Source organism: Tyto alba, unplaced genomic scaffold (assembly GCF_018691265.1).
Source record: "Tyto alba isolate M040663 unplaced genomic scaffold, T.alba_DEE_v4.0 Super-Scaffold_14, whole genome shotgun sequence".
Classification (NCBI taxonomy): Eukaryota; Metazoa; Chordata; class Aves; order Strigiformes; family Tytonidae; genus Tyto; species Tyto alba.
The window spans coordinates 1983023-2010448 of NW_024881276.1; the positions used below are offsets into that span (position 1 = coordinate 1983023).

The 27426-nt window shown below is 39.3% G+C and overlaps 1 protein-coding gene across 1 annotated transcript in view; it reads right to left on the reverse strand.

The window, feature by feature from the left end:
- Positions 1-27426, reverse strand: part of OCA2 (OCA2 melanosomal transmembrane protein) — a 213380-nt gene that overhangs the window by 109853 nt on the left and 76101 nt on the right. Inside the window, exons 10-15 of the mRNA XM_032982477.2 lie at positions 16894-16965; positions 15968-16033; positions 14861-14917; positions 13710-13834; positions 9924-10062; positions 832-964 (exon numbers count right to left, since the gene is read on the reverse strand). Coding sequence (XP_032838368.1) covers positions 832-964; positions 9924-10062; positions 13710-13834; positions 14861-14917; positions 15968-16033; positions 16894-16965 — 592 coding nt within the window. The remainder of the gene's footprint in view (positions 1-831; positions 965-9923; positions 10063-13709; positions 13835-14860; positions 14918-15967; positions 16034-16893; positions 16966-27426) is intronic.

Consider the following 27426-nt stretch of genomic DNA (forward strand, 5'->3'; position numbering starts at 1 on the left):
GAGATATTATACCTAGTGAAATATTTCTTACCTCATAAAGAAATCGTGAGCTTTTCAAGGTTATTATTAAGTTTCACTCCTGAAACAGAAGCCTGAGAACAATGATGAAAACTTCAAAACAACTGAATAAAAAGGCATAAAAGCATGAAGGACAAAAAGGGACTGACATACTCAACACTGACTGAAACAGCTTTACCAACACTTCTAGAGACTATTGAGGTGAGCAAACTAAAAAAGACATAGATTTAGTCCTACTGAATTATGGAAATTATACACCAGGGAAATTCAGGGTTGGAAGAGCCACAGAGACAGGCTGAAAATAACTTGGGACGTTCTTCTAATCTTGATGAAATGTCCTTCACTGACCACAGACCAGGAAAAGATTGCTGAAAAAATCTAGTGAAAGAAAATCAGCAGTGAGGGAATACATCAGTGCACTATGCCTGTCACAAGGGAAGCCTATGATATTTCTAATACTAGTTTGTGAACTCAGCACCTTGAGCAGATGTTGCCTGTTGCGATACAGAACACGCTGGTATCCAAGCCTGTGATTATAAATGATGTAAAATATCCCCTTAAATTTTGAAAGATATTTAATAATTCATGTCAACACCTCAACTTTAGCACCAGAAAAATATCTATTTCTAAAAGCCAGAAAATATCACCACTAAAAATAAAATCTAAATTATTAGTGAAAAAAAATAACGTTCAGAAACTGAAGGAGAGTGGGCACTTCCACCTGAGGACAACACTGTAGTAGGCACTATTCAGTTTCTCTTTAGCATATACTCACTGTAGTAATAATAAAAATGTTTTCATGATCACACTTACCAACAATTTCACTTGGCTCCTTATTGTAAAGTTTTTTGTTCCAGTAAAGAAGCCTCAGGAAAGGAAAGGAGACCAGAACAACAAGGCAGATGCCAACAAACATATGCCCTGTGAAGGTTGCAAAATCCAATCCCTGGAAATAAGAATTAAAACATAAATTAAAAATCAGTTATTTTTCTATATTACTTAAAGGGAAAAGTATTCAACTATATGTACTTTAGCGATCAATACTAAATACAAAGCAATAAAGTGAGTTCCGAGTACAGTACATTCTGTTTCATCTGTTTCAATTGGATGAACCACATTACAATGTAATTCAGAGAATTAAAATAGCATCACGAGTTATTCCAAAGTATATTTTGTGTTCCTGACATTGATAGGAAAACAAAAAAAAAAAAAACAAAAAGAAACGAAATAAAATTTTAAAAAACCCTGAATCATTGGCTTTCACTTCTCACTTAAATCACTGTAAATTCATTTTAAATCACACTGCATCACATAAATAATTAAACTTTAATGAACAGTTTTTGTTTTAAACTGATGAAAGCATGGATTTTTACAATAATTCTGTCTGAACCAGGACTTCATCTAAATTCAAAAATATTATTCTACAATGAAAATTGTATACGTCAATATTCTGTTTATTTTTCCGTGTGGTTAACAAACGGACACGTTTCTGTACCTGCTGCATAACGAAACCCTTTAGTGGCGGGGTTCTCAAAAAGGTTAGGCAGAACATATTAAAAAGCTTCTGTTTGAAGCCGTAAGAACGAATAGCGGCAACCTGCCCTAAAACTTTGAGGGTAGCCATGCTGTGGGTAGGACGTTGGACCAGACGACCTCCAGGGCCCCTTTCGACTGAATTATTCCGTTATTCCATAATGACGGGGTTTATTCCATATTTGGGTTTGGCTTTTGGATGGGGAACTCCTGGAGCAGTCACGACGCGCCCACGAAGCCCGGGTGGGGCTGGCACCCGCACGGGCTGGCAGCAGTGCCACACCTGTATGTCTCTGCAGTGACTTGCCTTTTACCAAATACCCGTGTGCTACCTATAGAACCTTCTCTAACGCCAACCCATATTACAAACAGCTTCCCACGCAGCGTTACCTTATATTACCTCACACGTGTGTGTGTGTGCGTGCGCGTGTGCGTTAAGATTACTGGGTACTTACTACCTTAAATGTGTGTTCTTCTATATTCTCTCCTACTAAAAGGATTTATGTGGAAATGTCCCGGCTGAAATGTCTCTGGTTCAAAAATGGGAAAAAAATATTTCTCTATTGCACCACAGGGCATAATAAAAAAAAGAACAGATGACACAGAAACTGATTGAAGACATAAAGAACTTTTGTAGCCAGATAAAGATTAGTGCTCTTTTGCAAAAAAATCCATAGTTTGCAGACAGTTAAATAAATCTGAAAACGTAAATATGCAGACCCAGGATTAGAATTTGATCCTATTAAAAACACGTTTCAGCTTCATGAGCTAAAGAAAATCATCCTTAGTTTCTATTTAATAGTAGATTCCTCACCTTTTCTACTCTCCAGCCACTAAAAGGTGAAACTGCATACCTGTTCATTCACTGACCTTTCTTTATAGCTCAGCTACTGTCATTTCTTTTATGAGAATAGAAGGAAGACTCTTCAGGAATTGGACTAAGAGTATTTTAAGAATTGGACAGGAAAACATGATACCACAAAGGAAAATAATCTGCCTTCATTCCGTTTGCCTACATAGTAGGTCAGCCAGTCAAATGTCTGACATCTCTGCAAGACAGACTTTACAAGTCAATTTTTATAAATGCTCTGAAAGACTGGTCTCTGGGCATCAAGTTGTGATTCAGACCTACAAGAGACTTTTCTATGAAGGATGAAATCAACATTCATAACTCTAGAAAATTTACAAATACCAGTGAGAAAAAAAAAAAAAAATAATTGAAATTCTGCAAAGGCTCAGCGTTTGTGAGACCTGCCCCCAAAGTATATAAAGTCCATATTCCCCCATGTCTATTTCCCCAATTACAGTCAGTTAAAAATGAAAAAATTCTAACTTATATATGGGTTGTCTCTAAGATTATAGCCAAAAAGGAAGATCAGAAAATTTTGGCCAGAAAAATCAGAATCCTTACAAAAAAACCTGAACTGGTCTTGGTTTGGAAATTCCTCAGGTATTGACGATGTGCCATTAAACAGTTCAGGAAGTATGCAAAATAAGTATTCAGTTTTGTATGGTGTCTAAAATGGCCTAAGGAGAGGTAGGAAGCGGAAAGGAATTAAGCTGTAAAAACACTGAAGCTACACCAGCCAAAATAACAATGCCTAAATGTGACTGGAAAAAAATTTATCCTCTGAAAAAAACAAAATGACTGAGACGCAGCTGGTGAGGAGCAATAAAGGAATTAGAGGTGGTCAGAATATACTCAAACCTGAATTACCAGAGCCAGGAAAATTACTTTTGCGCTCAACCTAATCTTACAAAGAGCAGTGGAGACAAAGCTTTTCTTAGGCTGGCAGCAATGTGCCCATGTCACGAGGAAGGAAGCCAGCTACCAGGCAGAGTATGTGGGCAGAAATTCTCTGCAGAGATACTCAGGCATAAAAATAATTGCTAATGTACAAAATGAAAAAGATTCCTTGGAAACTCGTGACTTTAAATATGTGATGTCTACATCATACGGTAACGGAATTTGAATTTAAGGAAGTGGCTTGTCGCAAACAAACGCAAAGTTTTACAAAGTCACTTGCTTCTATATTTTGAATATCAAACCAGTTTCAGAGCAAAACAATTGTGCTTTGCTACCGAAATGCCACAATTCAGAAGCTTCTCAAAGAAAAAAATACAGCACAAGAAATGTGTCACTTGAATCCCACAAAACTAATTTCTTTATGAAAAGGAAAATCACATCTACCTAGAAGGCAAACTAAAATGCTGAGGTTCAGAAGGGGGTCTCAGATCTGACTGATAGTTGAAAGAAATTGAAATGAGGTGGAGATCACAATACTCTGAAAAAAAAAATCAGGATTAACACAGATTCCTGACATAAGAGCTGACAGAGATGAGCCTTAACAGTGATTTGCAGACACTATCAAAAGAGAAAAAAAATTTCTACTAGGTTTTTTGGCATCCGTTCCAGGAGCTTACCCAAACTTTTCAAAGAGAATAGCTGGGCTGAAATTCAAGATTTTGTTAAACCTCATCATATCACCCCACTGATCTTCCTCATCTCTAAGATCCCTGGGGAAAAAGAAAACACGCTGCTCTGCTGTGACTGCAGAACAGCTTTCCAATTCAGCTCGAAACAAATCATTTTCTGACACTGAGAGTGCTTATTTCAGGAAAGAGCTTGCATGACTCTTGCCTGCCATAGAGCAAGGCTGGATTCGATTCTCTCCCCGCTCCTTGCTGCCAGCTTTCCTCCCCACCGCCTCCTCGCATTGATCCACAAGAGCCAGTGGGTGAAAATGAATCCTGACAATCGCTAGCCTTGGGCACCCGGGGGCCACGAGGAGCCTGAGGGCTACCAAGTGCGCTCCGTTTTACGGCAAAAGGGCTCGCGATGAAAAAAAAATCGCCGCCCACCCCGATGCTTTGGGGCTGGGTGCTTCGCACCAGTCTCTCCGCAGCACACGGAATATGCTTTCTGGGAAGAAGGCAGATTTCACACCACCACTGTCAGGTAGCCGGCAGTCAACTGGCAGCCCCTGGGGAACTTCAGGAGACTGAAGGGTTTACACTGCACCACAGGTACAACCGATGCATCAGAGGACACCAAGGTGGTGGCACAGTTGCTTCAGCAGTTGCTCCTGCTCCCTTTCCCACGCCCTGGAAAGGGCATGCAACATCTCCCCAGAGCTTACAGCCATACCCTTTGTGGCTGTGCTTAACACATTTTATACCACCCGAGCCTCCTGCACTGCTTCAGCGTTGTAAAAAACATACCAAAGTGCTCCGTGTGTCTGCTGCGTACAACAAAACGTCATTTTCATAAAGATTTTCTTCTTTTCTGCACAATAGACTGAAATAGAATTGACACGCACAACAGGCAAGACATGCTTTTCTTCCAGGAGTTTTCAATCCATCCGATAAACACAATACGTGCTTCAAATATCCCTTACTTGAGGCTACGCTGATTGGTTAAATTTCTCCCGTTCCACAGTCAACAGAAAATCTAAAGATTTTGCTTTAGAAAGACAACAGCTTAAAGGTTCCACTGTCTACAGATTCAGAGCTGAAACAAAGTGGGCAACTTTCCTTGGTTTATAGTTTTAAATGCAAAGTCAAATATATCAATTTCATATTAGAAGTAAATATCATACTGTTTTCATAAAATCCTAAATTTCTATCATCCCGATTATTATTCTATTTTATTGCTTTTGGAGGTGTGAAATTAACTGCTAGTAATTCAGACCTTTCCAGAAGAAATCAGCCATTTTAGAGCAAAGAGAAAGCAAAAATTACAGCTAGGCGCATCAATTCAGGGATCAGCAAACACTGTGGCTCTAGCCAGAATGATTTTTACTTAATATTTTAAAACTAATAAAATTAAGAAGAGCAAGAGTAATTTATTATTTCTACAGTGCTTTAAACATCCCTTCTAGACCAGTGGCTGAGATCTACGTTGTCTCAGGGGGAACTGCTCACGATGTCGCTGAGTCAGAAATCGCTGATGGTCTAACACAGTTTCATGTAGATAATGCTTACCCGAGACACTGACGAACCCTGTTTTTTGTCTTGTACTATACTCATTAATGATTGCTACATGCAGAGATGAGAAAAAATCTGAAATCAGCCGTAAATCCATACATTTTAGTTCATATTCCTTACCTAGGATTTCATTTTCTCTTGAGAAAATGAAACAATGAAATATTGACAGAAAGGGTAGGAGTTCTACAAATTGATTAAAAGCTTTAATGAGCTTGTATCCAGCAAACTCGACAAAAATAGCCGAGTAAACTATGGAAATCCTTTTCGCAAACTGCCAGTGCTTGAAATACCTTCATAGCTTTGTGTATATCATTTCCTCTCTTCCATTTTCCAGAATTATCTACTTTCATTTCCAAAATTTTGGTAGCACAACTTTTCATAAAATATAATCCACTAATAACGCATCATGCTAAATTTCAGCACGAAGGCTGAAAGTCTCTGAAAGGCAGAACAGGAAAACCTGATGGCTGTCCATTTTCCAGGGAAGGGGTTTCCCGTTAAATGGCAGGAAAAACCTCTGAGTGGGATGCTGAAACCCCAAAATTCTCAGCAAACATCAAGTTAACAGTACAAGCTTTAACGCATTCTAACAAAGACAATAAATAGGAGGACATAATCCAGTGACTAGCACGTGCTAAAACTGCCTTTGCTCTTATAATTAGCTCTTTTAGGCAGATTAAAGCTAGACACACTAGTACACACTATGTTCACACCATCGTTTTGCTCTAGAGACCTATTCACCGCCCATTCTCTAAAGAACTTGTAACCACAGCCTCAGCTTAGAGCATAAGCAACTTCTGAATTCAAAGGTGTGATTGTAGATACTTGTAAAGTTCCCAAAGACAGAGGACTCGGTGCCCAACCTTTCTGAAAGCAATGACCATTTTGAACCAGTCCATGCCCTATTGCGCATATTAAAATGGAGTTCTGGATGTCTGAAGCACATGTCTCTTCAAGATGAAAATATAATTTTGTTAACAATGGCCACTCAGAGTAGCAGTACTCTGAAGGTAATAAAAAATAATAATTAAAAAAAAAAGATTTGTATTCACTGAATGAGTTTTCCATTTGCTCCTAATAAAATCTCTTCTTTTCCTTCCCTAAAATCACAACATAACTGCTATCTTATAAAACTTCTTCCAACTCCAAGTAAAAACAAGCAAGAGTACAACAAATCTCCCTCTCTTATTATGCAAATGTTCCACTGATTCCATGTATGATGTTAGGGAATATGTCAGTATTATAAATTAACCACTGCTATAAAAAAATCCTTTTGGCATCCATTTGCATCTCAAGACAAAAAAAAACAGACTTATCCCTACATTTTAATGAGTAAACTGTAACAAAAAGCTTATTTATTCAAACATTCTTTTAATAAAATATTCTTAATAAGACGTAAGTTTTCCCCAGAACCTAGGGAGAAAAATCTCTCCAGCACTACAGTAAACAAAGAGCAAAGCATTTCAAATATCGTAATCCAAGAACAGCACCCAAAGTAACGAAGCTGCACTTCATTTTGCATTGATTTAAAAAGCTAGGTTTCCTAAGAAAGTGTAAACTCGCGTAATATCTTACAAGGCTGCTTTCAGAGGTTAATGTGCAACAGAAAAAGTTCGGGAAGACTGGTAAAATTCTCCTCCTGATCACACCAAATAAAATAGAAAAGTTAATCGTCAGCATAGTGCAATACATTATACAGCCTCCTACAGGGGCTGTTGTCCAAGTACTCCTGTACTTGCTATGCAAAAATAACACTAAAAAGGAAGTGTAAGAGAACCAAAAGGGGGAATTCAATGGCAATATCAAGGAGGAAAATTTCCTAGAATGGAAAAAATATTACCACAGTGCTAAAAAGAGGTGAAAAATAGTTATTTTCTGTAGAAAGCATCACAATTGATACTATGAAAAATACTGCATGGAGTGCTGTTTCCAAATGCCATTACTGCATTCAAGAACTTTTAGCTCTGAAGGACCTTTTTTTTAAAAAAAAAAAAAAATAAAAATAATAAATTTTACTCAGTACAAATATAGCATTTACTTGGTATAAATATTTGGTACAAATATGCATTTTAGAGGCAGATCCGGGGTTGACTGCATAACTCTCCCTCAGCCTTTGCCAGAAGCAGTTTCAGAAACAAGCCAACAACGTCTGTTTCTTCTGAATAAAAGGGGAGGAGGATGCTGGAGCGGGCGGGCAAGATTGGGAATCGCTCTGCTGTTCGGCAGAGCAGGCGGGAAGAGGCCAGATGGTCCAGCTCCCTCCCTGCCCTCTCTCTTGGCTTTATCCACTTACTCCTGCCAGCGCCCTCCCAGGCAAATCGCCCGTCGTGGGGGCGAGCCCTGACGTAAGCCAGCCCGTGCCATTCAGCCTCAGAGCCAGGGATAGGGCTTGGATGCTCTTTTCTTTATACACACAGAGATAACAGTTGAGGATACGGGAAAGAAGCGGTACAAATCCCATGGGCCTGTGCTGAATGCGATTTATTTTATTATGCCCGTATTTCTGTGATGCAACGGAAGACCTGAAAACAATCCAGAGTGAAAACAGTTGACAAGTTTTTGTGCTTGTTTTCAATACAGAACTCGCCGTGTCATATTTGCTAGGGTATTTATACATCTGAGTCCTCCTAAAATTATCAATACCTCAACTGAGAGAAATGTAACGTTGTTTCCTTTTGCTTTTATTGTTTAATTGCTTCCCATATTTATAGACGCTTCTAAAGGTTCTGCAGACATTATGAGTTTCTGAATATTTAGCAAAATGACCTGCATGACAGGTGTTAATTATTCTCTTTCGGAAAAGAACATTTCAATAGTTGCACAGATTTCATATTTAAAAATGTAAAATTTAGCTATCAAATCCTCAGCCAGGAATATTAAGGAGTCTCTAAAGTCATCGTCCAAACAAAATAATATCAGCACATTTCAAATATTTTGAAGGTAAGCACTCAGCTTATTAAATACTATGCGCTTTCAAAGACATTTTCCAACCTGGACAGTACTTAATTAATTTGGGTGTATTCAGTTAATTAGAAGACGTCCTTTTTTGATACAGCAGTAGAAACATAATTGATTCCAAATAAAAAAATCTATAATTTTATACTACAATTCCCTCATCCCACCTGCACAGGTGTTTTCACACTAGCCTATACACTACTTTGAATTCCTTTAGATTTATTTATCGGGGCGGGGGGGTTTATGACGCCTGGCCGAAACAGAAGGCACATGTCTGGTGCCCCAAGAGACTTGCCTGTTACTTTACTGCCCCTTCCACCGTGCTGCTCGGTGGTGGCCGTGCAGGGGCAGGAGGTGCTGCCCCTTCCATCCGGAGCAGATTGCCTCCCTCCCACCCCCCTGGCACAGCAGAGATGGGCGATGCGCCACGGGATATACTGGGGGGAGCGCAGCGGTCGGAGGCAGAAGCGGGGCTTGACGCCCCTTCTCTGTTGGGGGGTGGCAGGGGTAGCTGAAAGCGTGGAAAACTCACGCAAACACCGGCCCCGCACGGAAAAGGCCCACCAGCAGTGTGGGGCCAGAGGGCAGAGAGGAGCAAGGGGGGTGGGAGGGGATGGTGGGAGCGGGACGGTCCTGCTGGCAGGTGTCTGGAGTCCTGCAGCCCCCCCGGCACCAGCAACGCCGGCCCTCACCCACAAAATGAACCGATCAAAGAGCCAAGTATTGGAAGATAAAACCTGTCATTGCAGACGTGGGGATACCAGCGCGTTGGTGGGAGGTGGGAGCCAGCGGAGGCCCACGCGGCAGGGCAGGAGCCCCTGCCCTCCTCTCACCCCCCCACATCTCCCTGGGCTGCGGCTGAAGGACAAAGGCTCTGCCTGCAGCGGAGTCCTGAGTGACACGGGTCTACAGCGGCAACGCAACCTCTCACGTCGCAGGTGTTTGCATATGGGCAATTCCTTCTGCTCGGAAATTTCTGAAAAGGAACTCAATTGTCTAAATACATTAAACTTTTGAGAGAAAGCCTCTTCTAAAAACTAAGTTTGGATTTTCATCTTGGTTTTCACATTTTTCTTTTTTTTTTTTTTTTTTTTCCAAATGGCTGTCTTGCCTTTACAGCCCTCCGTTGTTTTGCTTCCTTCTTTGCTTTGCCATTGACCAGGAAATCCTCGCCACCACAACCAAAAAAAGGGAAGGAAACAAGTATTCTCAATCCGTATCAAGAAATCTATTCTTCATCTCAATTTTGTCCCCAAAAGATCATTCTATTCCGTCTGATTGTCCTATTAAGAAAGAAATAGCGTGGCAAAAAAAAAAAAAAAGTGCATTATATTCTGTTTATATGGCTATCCTGGGGAAGAGAAGGTTCAGCACTGCATAAGTCAACATCAGTACTTAATTTTAGTAGCCAAACAGATTGCAGTACGTACCTTCTTTCTCAGCTCCTGCTTCGAAACAATAATCACATTTGGAGGATCCCCAACAGCTGTGGCAGCCCCCCCAATATTTGTGAAGATTACTTCTGCAATCAGGACATGCCTAGGATCAAGATTAAGTACTTCGCAGAGCCTGAAGTATAAGGAGAAGGAAATTAACCTCTTACCCTTCGACTAAATCACCTTATGTCTTAAAATGTGTAAAATTTACAAAATGCAGTCATTTCACTGAAAAATCGCAGGATCTTAAACATACTATTTTTGTGTGTGGATATTGTTAAACTTTCAATTGTGCTGCGTTATATGTGATACAGTAATTATACCAATACAAATGCAAAAATTATAGATTTTTTTCCATTTATAATGCAATAATTAATAGTTACAAAACTGATGCCTTTTAAAACGTATTTCGTTAGAAGTAATCAACTATTACAAGAGTCAGACTACACAGAAGATAGCATTTCAAATTTTCAGTGTCATACAACTTTTTAAACCATGGTCCCCAGGCTACACTGACCTATCAAAAACTATTCTAGATAACCACAGGCTCTTCGCTCAGCATCGGTTATTAACGTTCCTTGGGGAGCAGTGGTAGAGGATTGCGCAGGCGACCTGCTAGCCATAAATCATCTATCAGAGATCTCAGATTTCAGCCTAGGTTTACCTGGTTTATTCTGTTCCTATTTTTCCCCTTCTCTAATGCTTGATCATCTTTGTAATGCAACAAGGGTAGAAAATATACGTTCCTCATTATTAAAGTAAAACTCAAAAAGTTTTCAGCAGTTCAAAGATATTTAAGGCTTCTTTAGTAAGAAAAACTAAAATGCTTCTTTAATGAGAAGCATCTTAAAGTGCTCTGGTAAATACTGGGATTGACTCAGTAAAGTCATGATCCATTTCCACTCAGAGCCCACTTACACACAGTATTCTTCACACAGATTGCTTCAACTCACACAAATTCCATTTACGCATAGATCTGTACAATCAGCTCATTTCTGAAGTACAAGTTTGACTTTAAACTTGGGCTGTGGTATTAAAGGCTGAAAGTTAAGGTCACACCTAAGCATTTTGGAGTAAGGAACGACTGCTTTCCTGCTCACAGCTTATCAAAACATCGCTTCGGTGTGTGAAGATGGAGGCCACGCTTAAACGATTGCCCCCTCTACCTCGTACGGGATGTGGGGGGAAGAGTGGGCAGCAAGAATGCTTTTGCAGGATTGCTCTCACTGTAGTGCTGTCACACATCTCCCCGAAGGAACAGTTGAGCTCTACTGTTCAGTCTAAGTCTGTATTATTAAAATCTGTATTTCAAAGGGAAAAGAGTGCATTGCACCAAAGCTTAACTTGATACACTTATGCTGTCACCCAGAGTGTCAATTTAAAACTCAGAAAAAACAGTCAACTCACACGTATGTCAGCCCATAAAAACTCCAGAACTAAACAACTGGGCAAAAATACACTGTTTTCCCAACAACAAAGAATTACGCAGTTAAGAGGTACTTTGTAGTACAACTGGTCCAACTGTATCAATTGTGCTACAAGACCACAATTAGAATTGCAATTTTAACTTCATCACTCATTGATTTCCAAATGTTTCAAAACATAACTTTTCTTTACCGATTCTTTCTTTTTGATGGGCCTAGTGATATCTTGAAGAAGGAACCTCTGATGTGCACCAAGAAAGGCCACATCCCAAATATAAATCCATTAGAAAGTGCTAGCTATATGGTAGGATCAAAATTCTTCAGTTTCCTTACCCTGGTTATACAATTCCCCATGTGAACAACCATTAGCCTTTTCCGTATCCCAATAACTGTGTTGAAAATAATCTATATCTAAGAAGGGGTAGTTAATAAATTTTTTATCAGCTTACTACAAGATTCAGAGTGAAACAACTATCATTGTTTTACGCTTTATTAATGGAAATATAAATCCTTATATTCACAGAGTCAGTAGGGTTTTCTGCAAGCTTTATCTCCATGGCAATGACAGTGCAGTGCAACATAGCTAAGGTATAGACAGAGGCTGAAGACAATAGCAGTAAGATAAAAACAAAAAAATGACCCCTTGCATGAAGCTTTTAGAAATAGACAATTATTTACCTTTTATCTCGCCTTACTAGGTGAGATAAAATTTTATTTTAGTTTTGATAGTGATTCAAATACAAATATTTCCCTCACGTTGATTTTCCCCTCTTCAGTGTTATTAACTCCTTTAGTATAAACCTAAAGTACTTAGTAGAAAACTCCAGTAGTAGATTAAGTATAGATAACCTAGATAGTCTAGCAGATAATCTCCATTTAGTAGAAAACTCCAGTACTTGAAGCGTGACTACAAAGACAGAGGCTCTCTCTTCACAAGGAACCAAATGGAGAAGACAAAGGGCAACAAGTACAAGTTGCACTGGGAGAGATTTCATTTCAACTTAAGAAAAAAATTGTTTATGGTGAGAACGATTAACCACCGAAACAACATCTGTGGGGACGCGGTAGAGTCCCCATCGCTGGAGGTTTTCAACACATGACTGAACAGGGTGCTACATAATCTCGTCTGGGCTCCCTTCCCCATGAAAGGTTGGACCAGATGGTCTTATGAGGACCCTTCCAATCTGGGCTATTCTGTGATTCTCTGAAAATTAACAAATGCTACAGGAGCTCTGCCTGTGAACAGTAGTTCATGATGCATTGGCATCTAGATTTCAGGCCATTCCCAGTTATAGTTAATTCAAATTATTCTGCAACACAGCTAAAGAAAAGCTGGTGTTTAATAATTCCAGTGTTGCTTACTGCTAGAGGTGAAATTATTGATTGGTGTAAGGCAAAGCGATCTCTTTAAAATATAATCGGACAGAAGACAAATCGAGCTTTCATTCACCAGCTGTTTCCCCATCTAGAATAAATTCCACTTGCAAAATTGGTTTTTACTGCTCTACGCTACATTTTAAAGTGGGAGCATATCTTAATAGAATTCTGTGTCCCTTAATGTGATAATGACTGCAAGCATTACATCACCCGGGATCATTTTAAAAACACGCTAGATCTTTCCAAAACTGAACTGGATTAACCAGATCTGCCTGGCCCGACACAGGTTAAATTCAGGTTAAACAGTAATTTATAATCACACATTGATTACATGCAGTTGCAAATCACATGTTATTAATTTACAGAAATCTGAAGTAATGAATTTCTCTGTTCTCAATTAAAAGTTCGAAATATCTAACATCAAATGGTGGAATTAGCCAGTGGATGTACCGATGTCATGATCAGCAGCAGGAAGGAAATTCAGAGTCTCGTACTCTGAAACAAAGCTTTCAGTTGAAATCTGGAGGCTTTTTAAATTTATTTGTCACTATATATTAGAAGGGATAACAACTTCACTAAAACATAAATTACCATCTACTATTGCATATAGATATTAGCCAGTAAAGGACAAGGCAGATTTAATTAAAAAACTCTCCCTGTTTACAGGAAAAAAATTTCATCCACTAGGGAGTATTTGGTGCAATATGCTATTGCAGTTCAGATAACGGAGACAAACCAGAAGAGTTAGCTGCCAAGACAGTATAACAGGCTTCAGATACGTGCTCACTATTAACAAAAAGGGAAAAGGCAACCGATCCCTTTAAAAATGTTAGGTCTTTACCCCACTACAATAGGAGTATCTGAAGTTTTGATTTCCATTTAGATGATCAAAACAAGTCTAAACAAGCATTTTGCACACATGTCTACTACTGGTTGCTGGCTATAAAAGGCCAAGTCCAAACCCATACCGATAAAGTACCTTATGGTTACTGGAGTAAAGAGCAGCATAGTGGTAACATTGTCCAAAAATGCAGAAAGAATTGCAGCAAAGAGGCACAAAAGTGTAATCATGGCCCACACCTTGCCTCTAGAGAATCGATAAGCCTAATAAAAGCAAACAAATAGAAACAAAATTAAGGAACTAGATCACTCCAGCTTCGTTTTCAAAAACCCAGGTGTATAACAACTTCACCAAAGATGAGGCAACAGTGAGCTCAGAGAGTTTATTACTCCACGCACCTCCGGCAGCACCCTCCCAGATGTTAATTAATTTAGCAAGAAAACATTTCCTGGGAGTGGGCAAACGTTTCCATCATGCAGAGAAAGAAATAAGCCTGAAGAGACACCATGCTCCACTGCCAGGCGTGAAGGGGGTCTGTGGCGGGAGCAGAGCCAAGCCCCCCATCTTCTGCCTTCCTGCCTGGGTGGGCTAACACGGTTCAGACCTCCCACCCCCTCCACGCGCCGGGACACCTTTCCCCTCCTCAGGGCAGCACTGCCGGGGCTACACGGTCTGGGCACCCATGTAGGCAGGGATCGTGTCCACCCATGTTTAGTTTAGGGGTGCTGTGCTCAAAGGAGCCCTCCTTGTCACTTTTGTTTTCTTTCCTTCCACCCTTCTCCAGAAAACGAAGCTTTGCAGCAGGTGAAGTCCCTCACCGTGGGCAATACTTGCTTTACAATCGATCCATCAGAATTGCCCTTTTCACGGAATCTATGATTCTGCTACCGTGCAAAGGTCTGTGGTCATTTTTCATGTGTCATCATAAAGCTAATGATATTTTCCATATTTCCGCTCTCCCACTGCCAGGCATAACTGGAGATTTCAGTTACAGTGGAACTGCGGTCCTGGGGCAGTCAGTGAAACAACTCAGTTTTATATTGTCCATATGTTTGTGCACCCTACTGGGGGCCTTTACCTTCCTCCTGTTGAAACAGAATTGCCTTAAGGGCTTCCTTTCATTCCTAAGAGATTTTTCAAAATTACGAGCTGACCACTGTCATTACCAATGTGGTAAGTATACACGGGCTTAAGAAAGGTTCTTCAGAGATAGTGCTTGAGGTAATAGATCTGATTAAATACTAACTTGTTTAATCCAGTAATAATTAAGAGTACCAAAACAAGCCTACCTTTACTGCACAGTAGTCAAAGAATCCAGTCTCTGAAAATATGGCCACCAAAACCATCTACCAAAAGATGAAGAAAAAGATAATAGCTTGCAATTGAATTATTGTGCAAAAACAAAGTTATGTAGTTTGGGACCCTGACCAAAGTCCTTCTTATCTGACACAGCTCTAAGAATCCGATTGCCTTCTTATTAGGATATCCACTGCAGATACCTCTTGTTAATGGTGAAATTTAATTCTCAGCATAAACAGTCTGTAAATGTCATACTAGTCTGACTGAATTTGATTTGTAGTGACTAAGTGGGCATCATACATTAAGAATGCGATGTATCTCCCTTATGTCATTTAAGAAGAAAAGCCAGTAAGTGTGTTTGCTTTCTGCAGTAATGCTCTAAGAGTGCAGAACATTTGCATTTTCCCACATTTTGGGAAGGTTTCCTGTCCTTCCATCTTTGTTCCAAACAGACTTTTTTTGCTTTCTTTTTCTGTGGAGAAGGCAGGGAGCAGGGAGCAGTGTCTGGAAATAAGAAAAGCTCAGAGTAGCAACAGATAATTGTAATTTTGTCTCCGTATATTATACAATTTGTGTTAGAGTTTAATAGCACTTGGACAACTCTTTTTACCATAAATATCTCTGGGCAAAGTGATTAAAGTAATATATGGTTACAATCTAATCATGTATTTCTCATCCATTTCTGGTTTGCTTATTTTGGCTCCAAACGTAGCACTGACTAAGACAAAGAAAACCACGTTTCCAGCAGAGTGTGTTTGAGGAAGGTTTTGAGCAAACAGAATTAACAAGATAAACGAGACTGATAATGCTTGGCACTTAAACAGGTCTTTCCATTTATAGATCTCAAGGATGCTTTTAGTATGTTATCAACACAATTCTACAGATTAAAAAAAAAAAAAATAGAAAAGGATCAACACTTTCAAAAGGCTCCTTCAGAGGTCTGATCATCCTCCTTTTTGATTAATACCTTAAGGCCCAAATTTTCATCATAACATGTCTCGGTAAAGTACAATTAACAAAATGTTTAAAAAGGAAACAACTCTATATTGAATGTGATTATTTCAGCACGTTTAGAGCAAAAGATACATTATAGTTACCATTCCAAACAGCAAGGCCAGTGTCTCATAATCAATCCACTCCACCACTTTGACCATACTTGGCCTCTGCAATCAAACAATACAATTACCAGTGAATGCCATGAAACACCTAACTTGTGATTAGCTATGAAATATAACCTCCACTTAATCGATGAACCACTTAAATAAGCTATGATGGAAATTAGTAAGTGTTCCTACAAAGTACACAAAAAGGACTCTTTATTATTACCATTATTATTATTATTATTATTATTAATACTAATTCAAAATGCTACTGGCATCCTAAGTGGGTCACTATCAAAAGACTACATTAGGCTATTGTTTCATCTAGTTGTTCCTTATGTAACATTACAGAAATAGACGATAGCCAAATGATAAGGTACACCTCAATTTCCTTTTTGGTAAGAGAACAAAAGCATGCTGCTTCACCTGTGAACAAAACGGAGGGAATTTAAGGGAGCATAGCAATATCGTGGTGACCAGTTATGAGAAAAACAGAGAAAAACAATCAGAGGTTTCACTAAATATCAACTAAGAGTAAGCAGGAGGGAAAAACAAAAGGATTGGAAGGTGTAAGCATGAGGTGTAATTATTCAGGGTAGTACAAGAAAATGTATTTGCTTGGTAACCTGACATTACTGAAAATAACCTTGTTAAAGTAGCTCTGAATTAAGCTGAAATGGTTGTATTCAGCTTCCTGCAAATCAGAACAAAATAGCATCAACTGACTTTTTTCTACTCTTCTTGTCTATAACCTAAGATGATTTGTTTTCTCCAAGGTGCTTCCCCATCCCAAGATCTGCCCTACCATCTCTCTCTCTTAAAAAACACCGCTCTTTCGTGTGCTCAATCCCAACAGGGTAAACACAGAAATTTATGATAGCATACCTGGAAACAAAGTGAGCACTTACAGTTTGATAACTTACCTCCCCAACAGTAGCTAAGGTGGCTAAAGCTGCCAAAGAGCCCAGCATTGCTGCAAGGGTCCTGTGAACAATCTGCAACAAAGGGTAAGAAGTGACCAGAGACTCCTCTAAACACCTCTTTACTATTAAAAAGGAGGAGGGAAAAAGGATAAAAATTCCTGTAGTTGATTCTTTTCTTAGTTGGTTTGGGTATTTTCTCCTTATTCCACCTCACTCCCCTTCAAAAAGACTTGACCAGAGAAAGGCTGAGTACTTTGCCTCACTAGAGGATGTTATTTAGAAAAAAAAAAAAAAAAAAAAAAAAAAAAAACAAACCAAACCAAACAAAACAAAAAAAAAAAAAAAAACACGTCTGTGCGAAACCCTGCTAGGAAGTCTCAATTCTGATCTCAAAGCAGAGAAGGGACTTCAGCACCAGTTTCTGATATTTGCCAATGGGTGAATCAAGGAAAGCAATTCATCTTCCCTGACTAGTCCTGTTGGCTTCCCTTCAGAGCCCGTGGGAAGAAGATACGTGTCCAGGAGGTGATCCACCTCATTTTTTATAGGTTCTTCTTCATCTCCAATATCTGCAAAGTAATTCCCAAGCGAATAGGTCATACCTGCAGCAGATGCATCCTACACATACACAGGAATACTAGACTTTGTGTTTCCAGGTCCAGTTCATGGGCTGGGGCACAGATAGATCTGTCAAGCCTGTGCCCCTGCTTCCTATCTCACAACACACACAGAGGGTTTTTTTCCTTCATAAATTGGTTTTTTTTTTTTACATCAATATTATCTCTATAAAGTGTTTTGTCCTCGAGAAAGCCATGTACTTCAGTGAAAATCTGCTGGACACCTTTTCTGGAGTCTCCTCAATTCCTCAAAAGCTGCTTTCACCAGTGTAAGGACTAACCCAGTCTTGAGCAATGCTCCTCCTCCACCTGTAACGTTTCTCTAGCATTCGAGCAGTGCCTCTGAAAACAGCAGCTAAACCTCCAATCACAACACAGACATTCATTCAATACTGCACCAGCTACTACAGTTTATGGACACTTGTCCATGTCTATATATCTAATGAATAAATTGCATTCAAGATTCTCAAGGAGAAAGTATAAAAGCAAGCATGCCCTGAAAATGTGCTTTTTCCTCTGAGTGCTCATTTGTAGTTATTTGGTCCGCCATGTCTGGAAGACCACAGATGGTGTAAAATAACTCAGTTAAAGAATGTAATTCGTGAAAATCACACTACAAAAGACTGAATCTAATTAACAGAATCTACTATTAATATGTTTAAATATTATTCAGACAAAAGTCAGAATTATTTCTGAAAAAGAAATAAGGCAGTCTAGAAATATTTCATTTGCTGCTAATTTAATAAGAAATATTTTGCTGATAAGAAACAACTGGATGTGGACATCTCAAGGCCCTACCGTCTACTTAAAAATGAAAAGAAAAAAGGAAAGATTTGGTTTTGGTTTTTCTCCTTGAACATAAATTTTTAACAGTAATGGTAACCAACTAAGCAATTTACCAAATTACTAGAAAAATAAATATATAAATGACTAATTTAGGAGTCAAAAGAGAAATCCGTCTCATTCTCCTATGCTTTTCTTCAAAACGCACCAGAAAATAACCTATTAATAGTGATAAAGGAGGAGATCGGACCAAGATTTTTATGTCCCAGTGACCTCAAAGTACACAGCACAAATCACAGCCCCCACCAGCCCCCAGAGGAACGTGTGTGATAAGGCACTGTTTCTCCTTTGACTTCTGGTTCCAGAGTGTCGGTGCGAACGCCCATGCGTGGCCCTTCTGATTCTGTGAAGGTGGGGAGCGTTCGACAAGGCCCAGCCGTCCCTGTGGCTGACGATGGGCTACAGCAATTAAAACCCTGCAGTTCTCGCCAATAAAAGACACGAAGCAGAGATGACGGTTAGGGAAGGACATCAGCTTCTTACCAGGGCAAAGTAAGTTCAAGGGTAAGCTACTGCAGAGTCCTCAGCCACCCCCCGACTGGAGACTTGCTCCTCATCTAATCACCACCCGTGCTAGACAGGTCTATTGCAGTTCTCAGAAACACGTCGTGGGGTTTCTGAGGTTTGATTTGCTTTAGATTTTTCGCATCGCTCCGCATAAGCATTTTTGCTGTCGCCATTGTAGACTTAATTGCCTACGTTGCACTGACTGCATTTTCCGTTTCCAAGAGTTTGCTGTCACCCGTGGGTGAAATTTGCTTTCATTTCTGCCGAAAGAGGGGGGGAAAAAAAAATGCTGTACAAATGGAGTTATCTGTCAGTTCCTTCATTCTGGTGATTTTTCAAGAAGGATACACAGAAGTATATTGTGCAGAATGAATACAGGCTATTCAAGTGAAAAGCTCTATTACAATAAAACTTGTCAAAGGTACAACTCTTCATTTCAGCAAGTTATCAAGTGGAAGCGATACAGTAACGTAAAGCCTAGAAAGCACACTTCTGTAAACTCCAAGACATGTAAATATTCAGAAGTTGATATTTGGGAAGGTTTAGGAAAGAAATGATTACACTTTAATTCTCTTTTCACATATAGAAAATCCCAAACAAATAACATATTTATAAAGGCAGTTTTAAAAGTTTACAAATGGAGAAATTCAGAGATGCAGGTTATAAGCTGTGACTCTCTTTGAACCACCGTTCCATCTAATACACATTTGGAGGGCATTATATTAGGTAAAATTCCATTATTGCTCTTTTGGAAAATAATATGGATCTGATCCAAACACTTTTGAAGCCTGGCAGGAGGATGAGCATCATTTCAGGATGAGGCTCAGGTTGCATCCATAAACAAAAGCTCAGGTACAGAACTGAAAGAGCTCAGAAATAAATTAACACAGAGATTTCACCCCAGGAAAGTTGAGAGTTTTCATGGACTTCTGAATCTAAAGACATTTTGAAGGATGAAGTGAGAAATCATCTGTATTCACCTGATCCTTCTCATGCTTGAGAAAGTGCGTACCTTTGTGCTTTCTCTAGTAACTGAAGACAGTTACACTGAAAGAACCCCGATTCGTAATGAGTTCCTCCTTCAAACAGGAAGTGCCTGTAAGATCACAAATTTGGGTTGGCTGCATCGTCCTGACTGGGTAGAGTTTTGATTTTACAAGCTAGGAACGGAAGCAGAAGGAAATGGTGGGCTGAAAGTTACTCCAGGAGCCGGGGTGACCGAACTCAGGTGCAAGACTCAGTGTGATGTGTCCTCACCAAGAACACTGACATAGTCAGTACCTCTTACGGATCTTGTTATGGTACCTACATTTTCCTCTCTGTTTCAACTCTCTTTTTTAAAAATCCATCTCCCAGGCCTGATAAACTCCTGCCTGGACCACTGTTCAGCTCCACAGTATTCATTCCTTTGACAAAAACCATCACTAAAATTCTTTCCATCCCGCACATCTCATAACAGCCCTTCTTCTGTCTCATCTTCCATTCTCTCTCCCACCTGCCTCTCATCTGCATTTCTGTTTCCACTCTCTTGCAGATAAATACCTCCTCACATGCTTCCATCCTCTCTGGCTCTTCTCATTCTGTCAAAGCCACGTGTCAAAGTGATCTCTTAGTTTCTTCTCACTCTTACTTTTTCCATCCTACAACTGGATCCCCACATTTCAATGATTCAGTCAGTTTTAGCACACTCTGTAAAATGCACTTATTATAAAAGTTCCTTGCCTCATTTCCTGGAAGGGTTTCTTAAACAGGTAATGGCCATTGAGACTGAAATAAAAGAAAAAAATAAGACAGAGCAGAGAAGGAAGATACAAAGCTTTCATCTATCAGTTTGCATGCTAGAGATACCCACCTCCCAACCCAATGGCAAACCTTAGAATCTCTTTGCAGAAGGGGCATCTTCACCAGCAGCATCATCTTTATTTTTGTCTGAAGAATGCCTAGCAGTGCTGTCTTAATGAAACAGCAAAGTATGGTGCTTGCCTTTTTCAAATGGACAGTTATCTGAATGCAAACTGCTACTGAAAACAATGCAGCTCAGATTTCACTTTTTACCATGAACAACTCAGTTGTAGAACTCACTGATATAGGATATCACTAGGCTGAGAGCTGAAGAGATTTCAAAAAAGGGAACAGATATTTACAAAATTTGATATAGGTAGTGAAAACAGCAAAAGGTGCAACAATGGAGTCTCCTAAAATTAACACCGACAGTGTAGGTGTGGTGACAGCAACAGCATACAGTCATGCCACAGGGTCAATTCAGAATGGGCAAAGATTAGGACAAACAACTTATATAAAAATACAGAATGGGCAAAGATTAGGAAAAACTTTTATAAAAACTTATAGCAGTTTTGTTTCATAATTATCTGTGAAAAGTTTGTGTCATGATTGCCTGCCACATGATAAACACAATGTGCCGAATGCTGGTTCTGTATGATAATTTCCATACTCTTAATTCAGGAGTTAATTTTAAGGTAAGAAATTAAAGCAAACTAAATCATTTACACCACAAGTCTTTGTGCTTGATATTAATTAAAAATATACATTTCCAGAGCTATAATGTAAACTGGATTTTGACAACCTAGACCTTCTCCAGATTTAAATTTGTCTATCTGAAAGTGCATTGAAATGTTTGCACAGAGTTCATCAAATCTTTTGGTAGACTGCAACAGCATCATTATAAAAATGATTCAAAATTCCAAACACTTTATCTTGTACAGTGCTCCAGGAGGTAAAAGGAAACTATTTAGAAGCCAATTGAATGGTGACCTGTGTGCCGCTTCAGAGCATACATTTCCCAGCTGAAATCCAGGGCATTCACATTTCCAAAATGTGCTTCTGAAAATATTTGATAAATGATACATCATACCAAACTTTTTATTTCCACAAGTCCTTCTTTGTAAGTGGTAAATGGCAGTCAAAAGATGACTGTCAGTGACTCTAAAGCTTCAAATGCAGCCTCAATTAATTTCTTAGCCATTTTTTCTCCAGTGAAGCCTGTTGCATTATACTACCTATTTTACTGAGAAATTAATTTTCATTTGATAGAGTGGCAGCATTGCTGCATTTCAACAAGAAGCAGTTATTCCCAAGCCTATAACCATGTATGGGTTTTAGGCATTTTCCACCTACCTCCAAAGTAGCTGAGACCTTCTCTATAAAATCAGCAGCCAAATCCCTCTTAGCCTTTATAAATTCTCTAGTTCAAATCTTTGTTCTCAGGGGTCAAGAAGGGAGAGAAGGGGGATCAAATTTGTTCTAGGATAGCTTTTTTTCCTGACTTTTTGTTTTATATCTATTCCTTTTTATGTTTTATTAAGGTTTTATTGAGTTAAAAGAAGATATCCTCAGCAGTGGAAGAGGTTTTTTCCAAAGACAAAGATTTTGTTTTTCCTAAAGATAATCCAGACAGTATTAGCCTGACTGCCTCTGGAAACGTGTTCCTCAGTCAGATTCCTTGATGGAAATTATCATTTGCTGTCACATACTTTATAAATTTTGGTGGTCTGCTTTGCCTTGGACTATTCCAGATGTTTTAGCAGGATACAGATGAAAATTCAGCCTTTCACGTTACATGTATTTGATCCACTTACGGTTTGGAAAATTAATCCCAAAACTTTAAACTGGCATCAGAAGCTGAAATCGAAACTGAAATTTTCAGAAAACCAATGGTAATTTTGCTACCTAATTTAGGTGATTTTTCCTACCTCTGTCAAGCAACATAACTGAAATTCTGGGTTTATGTTAGAAAACAACAAGGGTCAAAAAAAGCCTTGCAATACTTTGAACTCTGCCCTGCAGTAGATCCAGGTCAAAGCTGAATGGTATAAAATTCTCAATTCATGAAAATTTGCTTTGCCTCTGGCCAATTGCACAGTTTGGACACAATATAAACCAATAGACTAGAAATTCGGGATATAGTCAGGTGCAGGTGAGATCAGAGCAGCAGAAAAGGACGGTCGGTGGAGCCAGGCTTATTTACCTGATTTTCTTCCCGCTCGCCTATATTAAAGTGACGATTTAACCAGAGCAGTTAGTGAAGGCACAGCAACACCCCGCAGTTGAAGGAAGGGATGGGAGCACGTGAGGAGGAATTTATGTGCAATAGAGTTGAAACAGAATACTGGGAAGAGATACTGAAAAGAACCTCCTCGCCCTCCTCCCGTCAGTTTTCTCCCTACACAAGCTCTGCAGAAGGAGTCCTGTAGCTTCTTCAGCCACGGGGCACTCTTCCCAGCACATGGGAAACCCTTGCAGGGGATGTGTCTCAACAGCTAGTGCAAAATGAATGCTAACAAAACATTAATTGCCTTAGAATTACTTAAAATTCTGTGGGGATTTTAATGAAGCAAAAGGGAGATGGTTGACATAGTTTAGAATGTATGACTTTTACTGATGCAGTATTGAGGGATGGACTAAAGCAGCTCTTGAGGCAAGCATGTAGCATACAGCTGCTGAAAGATGACATGCATCAAGGACCCCAAAGTGACTACAAGCATCACAAAAATCAGTGACAACAAGAACAGCAGTTTATACCTTCATCTGCAAATTAGGACACTAACTATATGTATTCTATACATGCAGACATGCAAATTATAAAATAAGACTTTAGACTTGGCTAAATTTTTAGAAAATCTTATTATTTATCTAATTTTTGTAAGTCAAAATATGTCAAAAGCACATCATTGTACATAAGTACGCCTTGCTTGTAGCAAAAAAAAAAAAAAAAAAAAAAAAAAAAACCCACAACAAAAAACTGGACCAAGAGTTTACTCATTTTTACAAGAATTCAACAGTGATTCGGTATAATAGTACTACTATGTGCATGAAATATGTGTCCAATATCAGTTAAGTGCACAGACCAGAGAGGTCTGTGGACTTGGAAACATTAGCTGCATATTTTAGTACTAACATGCATTCTTATTAATTGCACAATAAATGGCTGATTCCTGTAACTCTGAAAATACCGTCCCATATACATTCAATAAGTTCTTTTTATAGACAAATTCCCAACCTTAAAAGACAGGTTTTTTTAAATAGAAACATCAGATCCTATAGCAAACCGTGTAAGTCCTGAAGAACATCTACACAACCCCAAGGTAAAGAAGCACCCATATATGACATTCTGCTATAATATCTGTTTCCACTCAGATAGTGTGCCAAATTACTTGTTCTGATTCAATGTCAGTGGAGAAAGTCATGTTATAAACAACCCTGCCTCAGGGAAAGGCATAGAAGGCAGCAATTTGCCACTTCCTAATTCAGTGTTTCAAAATATAAGATGACACTACACAAGATGATTATCTTAAATAGAAGGTGATTAAAAGCAATGTTATATGGTATCCAAGACTTGTGTAATTTCACTTTTATTCCTATGGTGTGTTGATTGAACAGGCTAAGAAATACAAGGTAGGGATATCTTGGGAGTTTTCTCTAGGAAAGATATCCTTGAAATTTTATGATTAAGTAACTACATTAAGTTTCACTAGCTGACGTCAATTCTTTCTATATGTAAAACACAACGCATAGAAGGAGAGAGAGAGGCTTGGGCAGATCAAATTATTTTCTGTGAATAAATTATATGATTAATTCATTCCCCTGTTCTATATAGAAAATCTATACAACAGTTCTATATTCTGCAAAGGCATTTGTTATTCCACAGCTCTGTCAAAGGCTTCGAACGAAAAGTGTGCACAATTTGCTATTTTTCACTGTCTATAAACTTTGTTCCTCAGCGGTATCACTGCTTGCTGTTTGTAGAGAAAACTGGATGGGCTAAAGCTTCATGCTTAGATGGAACATTAACTGGTTCAAAGTAGCCCTCGAATGCTGCAAGGATCAACATTTCCTTACTATGTGAGACGGAGATGAAGAAGACTACTGAAACCCTTATATTTTCATGCCTTGGAAACTTGGGGGAAAAGCAAAGCTGGAGAAAAAAATATAGAGCCAGGAAGGAAGGAGGGAAATAGCATTTGTACAGATGTTGGCCAGAGGATCCAGAAGAGAGTTTATTCCTATATGAGAGTTGAAATGACTGCTTGACTTCTAAGTTGAGTCTGGTTTTGAAATAACCTCCCACCTCAGAATATTGCTAACGAGAACTAGGAATAAAAAGATATAGCACCATACCTAGTAAATATTTCTGTCAGATTCATACAAAAAAGAGGAGTCTGCCGTATCTATATCATTACAGCCAGAGGTGGATATTTTCCAGGTTCTACCTGTTGGGATGGCTCTGATGTAAGAAAATTTTTTTTATAAAACACCAGGAAACACCAGAAGGGGAATATCCAATAACACCTGATAGTTTGACAGCTCCTCAGAGTCAAATTTTAAAAATGAGTCTTTTTATTTGCTATAAATTTAGGGGGTTTGTCCTAATATGAAATTGGACAAAGGCACACAGAGATGAATGAGCTGATGTTCTGTAAATCAGGGCCTTGAGTCGGGTCAGATTAATAGAAAGCAGATCCCTGTGGAAAGACAGGATGGTGATCATTTTTATGTGCCAAGGCACTTTGCTCCTATAATATTTAAGCTACAAAAAACACTTGCTGAGCCAGTAAAGGACTAACCAGACCGTTACTATGGGCTGATGTGACCGAAGCTGTTGTATAACGACAGGCTGGCCTGGCAACAAGCTTTCTGTCAGTCTTACAAAACCCTTTTTTTGCAAGCATCAATCCAGTCCTCTAGCACCTATCTCAGCAGGCTTTGCTGCCTCCATCCACTCCACGTGCCTTGGTATCATTCCCGATGCACACCTTCGTTTTTGTGTCCTAAAAGCATTAGTCACGGGGACTGCAAGCCCCTCATTATCTTTGCAGCTTCAGAACATTTTCTGAAACTGAAGAAGATGCCACTATCCATATTTCCCCAGTTATCTCAGCATCCTCCAGACTAACGAGATTGTGAATTTCTAGTAAAGAAATTACGTGGGAACGAATCACAAAAGTGAGGGGCAAACTATTTTACTTTCCCTATGTGAATCTTTGTCAGCCTTCTTTTAATATTAGGGTAATGCAACCATGCAGAATTACAGCCATGAACTATGAGCAACAGTACGGCAAACTGCAGCACTCACACTGCCTTTACGGGGAGCCTTCTGCTCTAGCCAACAGTTCCTCTGGAGAATTTTTCATCCCTGATATCTCCTCCCTTTCTCACTCCAGTTCTGTGGATTTTTTTTTCTCTCTAGATCATGCCATGGCATGTCCCTCCAAGCCTACACTCTCTCATGTATGTTCACTCACCTTGGCCCTTTCTCTTGCTGAAAGAAGACATCATTTGAGGCCCCAAAAGAACCTGAGTAGTTCTTGTCCCCATCTGTGTGCATTAGAATTGTATGTGTGTTCTAACACTTTGCTAAAATTTTCAGACTTCATGGCTCTCTACCCCTCTGGTTGCCGTAGGCAGGGTAGAAGCTGAACAGCAGCATTCAATTAAGCTAATTTAATGTTCTATTGCCTGTCTCAAACAGAAAGGAAAAAAAACAACCCACAACATACATAGTATGCAAGGCAGGGCAACACATTTGTGCTTGACAGTATTTCACAAATTTAACAAAATACAGATCAAAATTAGTTTTAAAAGGTAATAGAAAATAGAGAATGGACATTTGGAAATTAGTTTTTATACTTAGTGTTGAAAAGATGACTCTTATTTAAAAAACAGCATTCTGTGAATAGTGGAGCCTGGGTGACAGCATCTTTTGAAGTACACAATCCTACCGAGTCCTTAGAATAGCAAGCAGCACCATCCAGTGGCAATTTTTTTCCTACTAAGTTCTTAATTAAGGCAAATTTACATACTACAGAAGTGCCATAGCACCCAAAAGAAGATGTTTTCTCTTAAAGCACACATATTCAGAGCAGAGCCAGACCTCTACCAAGATAGATCTAACAATTACACAGGCAATAGTCAGTGTAAAATCAATATTCATATTGGATTAATAATACAAAACCACTGTTATAACATATCAAGCTGGGACACAGCTGAGGATTTTGCTTGCTGTGTTTTTGTTCGAATTTAAAGTTATCCTGTCCTTGTCTTAGAGTTCTCTGCTTCCTTTGCTGCAGTTACAGCGGGTAAAGGTGACTGTAGTTTATCGCATTGGTGCTGGCTCGGTGCTGTCGGAGCCTCCTCGCTGGTGGCAGTGCCTCTGCTCTACCCAAGCAGTAGAAATCCCAGCACTCAGGGGCACCGGTCCAGTGCTCCTCATACGAGGCAACTGGTAATGCCCCTGCACAGCTGCTTTAAAGTCATGTTGGACCTCTCAAAAGGCACAGAGGTCACACCCTCCTCCTAAATCAGAGAGAGGCAGGGAATGACTGCAAGCCTGGGTAGTCCACAGTGCTTAATTAATAGCTCAGTCACAGGCTGTTCTCACTGGAAGAGCATCTAGGGTATCGTTTGGTGAATATTTCATTTTGAGGGACAGGACAGATGTGGGGAGGGGGAAGCAGGGAGGGGGGAGGGAGAAAAAGAAAAGGGAGGGATAAAAAGAAAAAGAAGGAAGAAAAAGGAAAAGAGAAAGATGAAAGAGAAAGAGAAAGAGAAA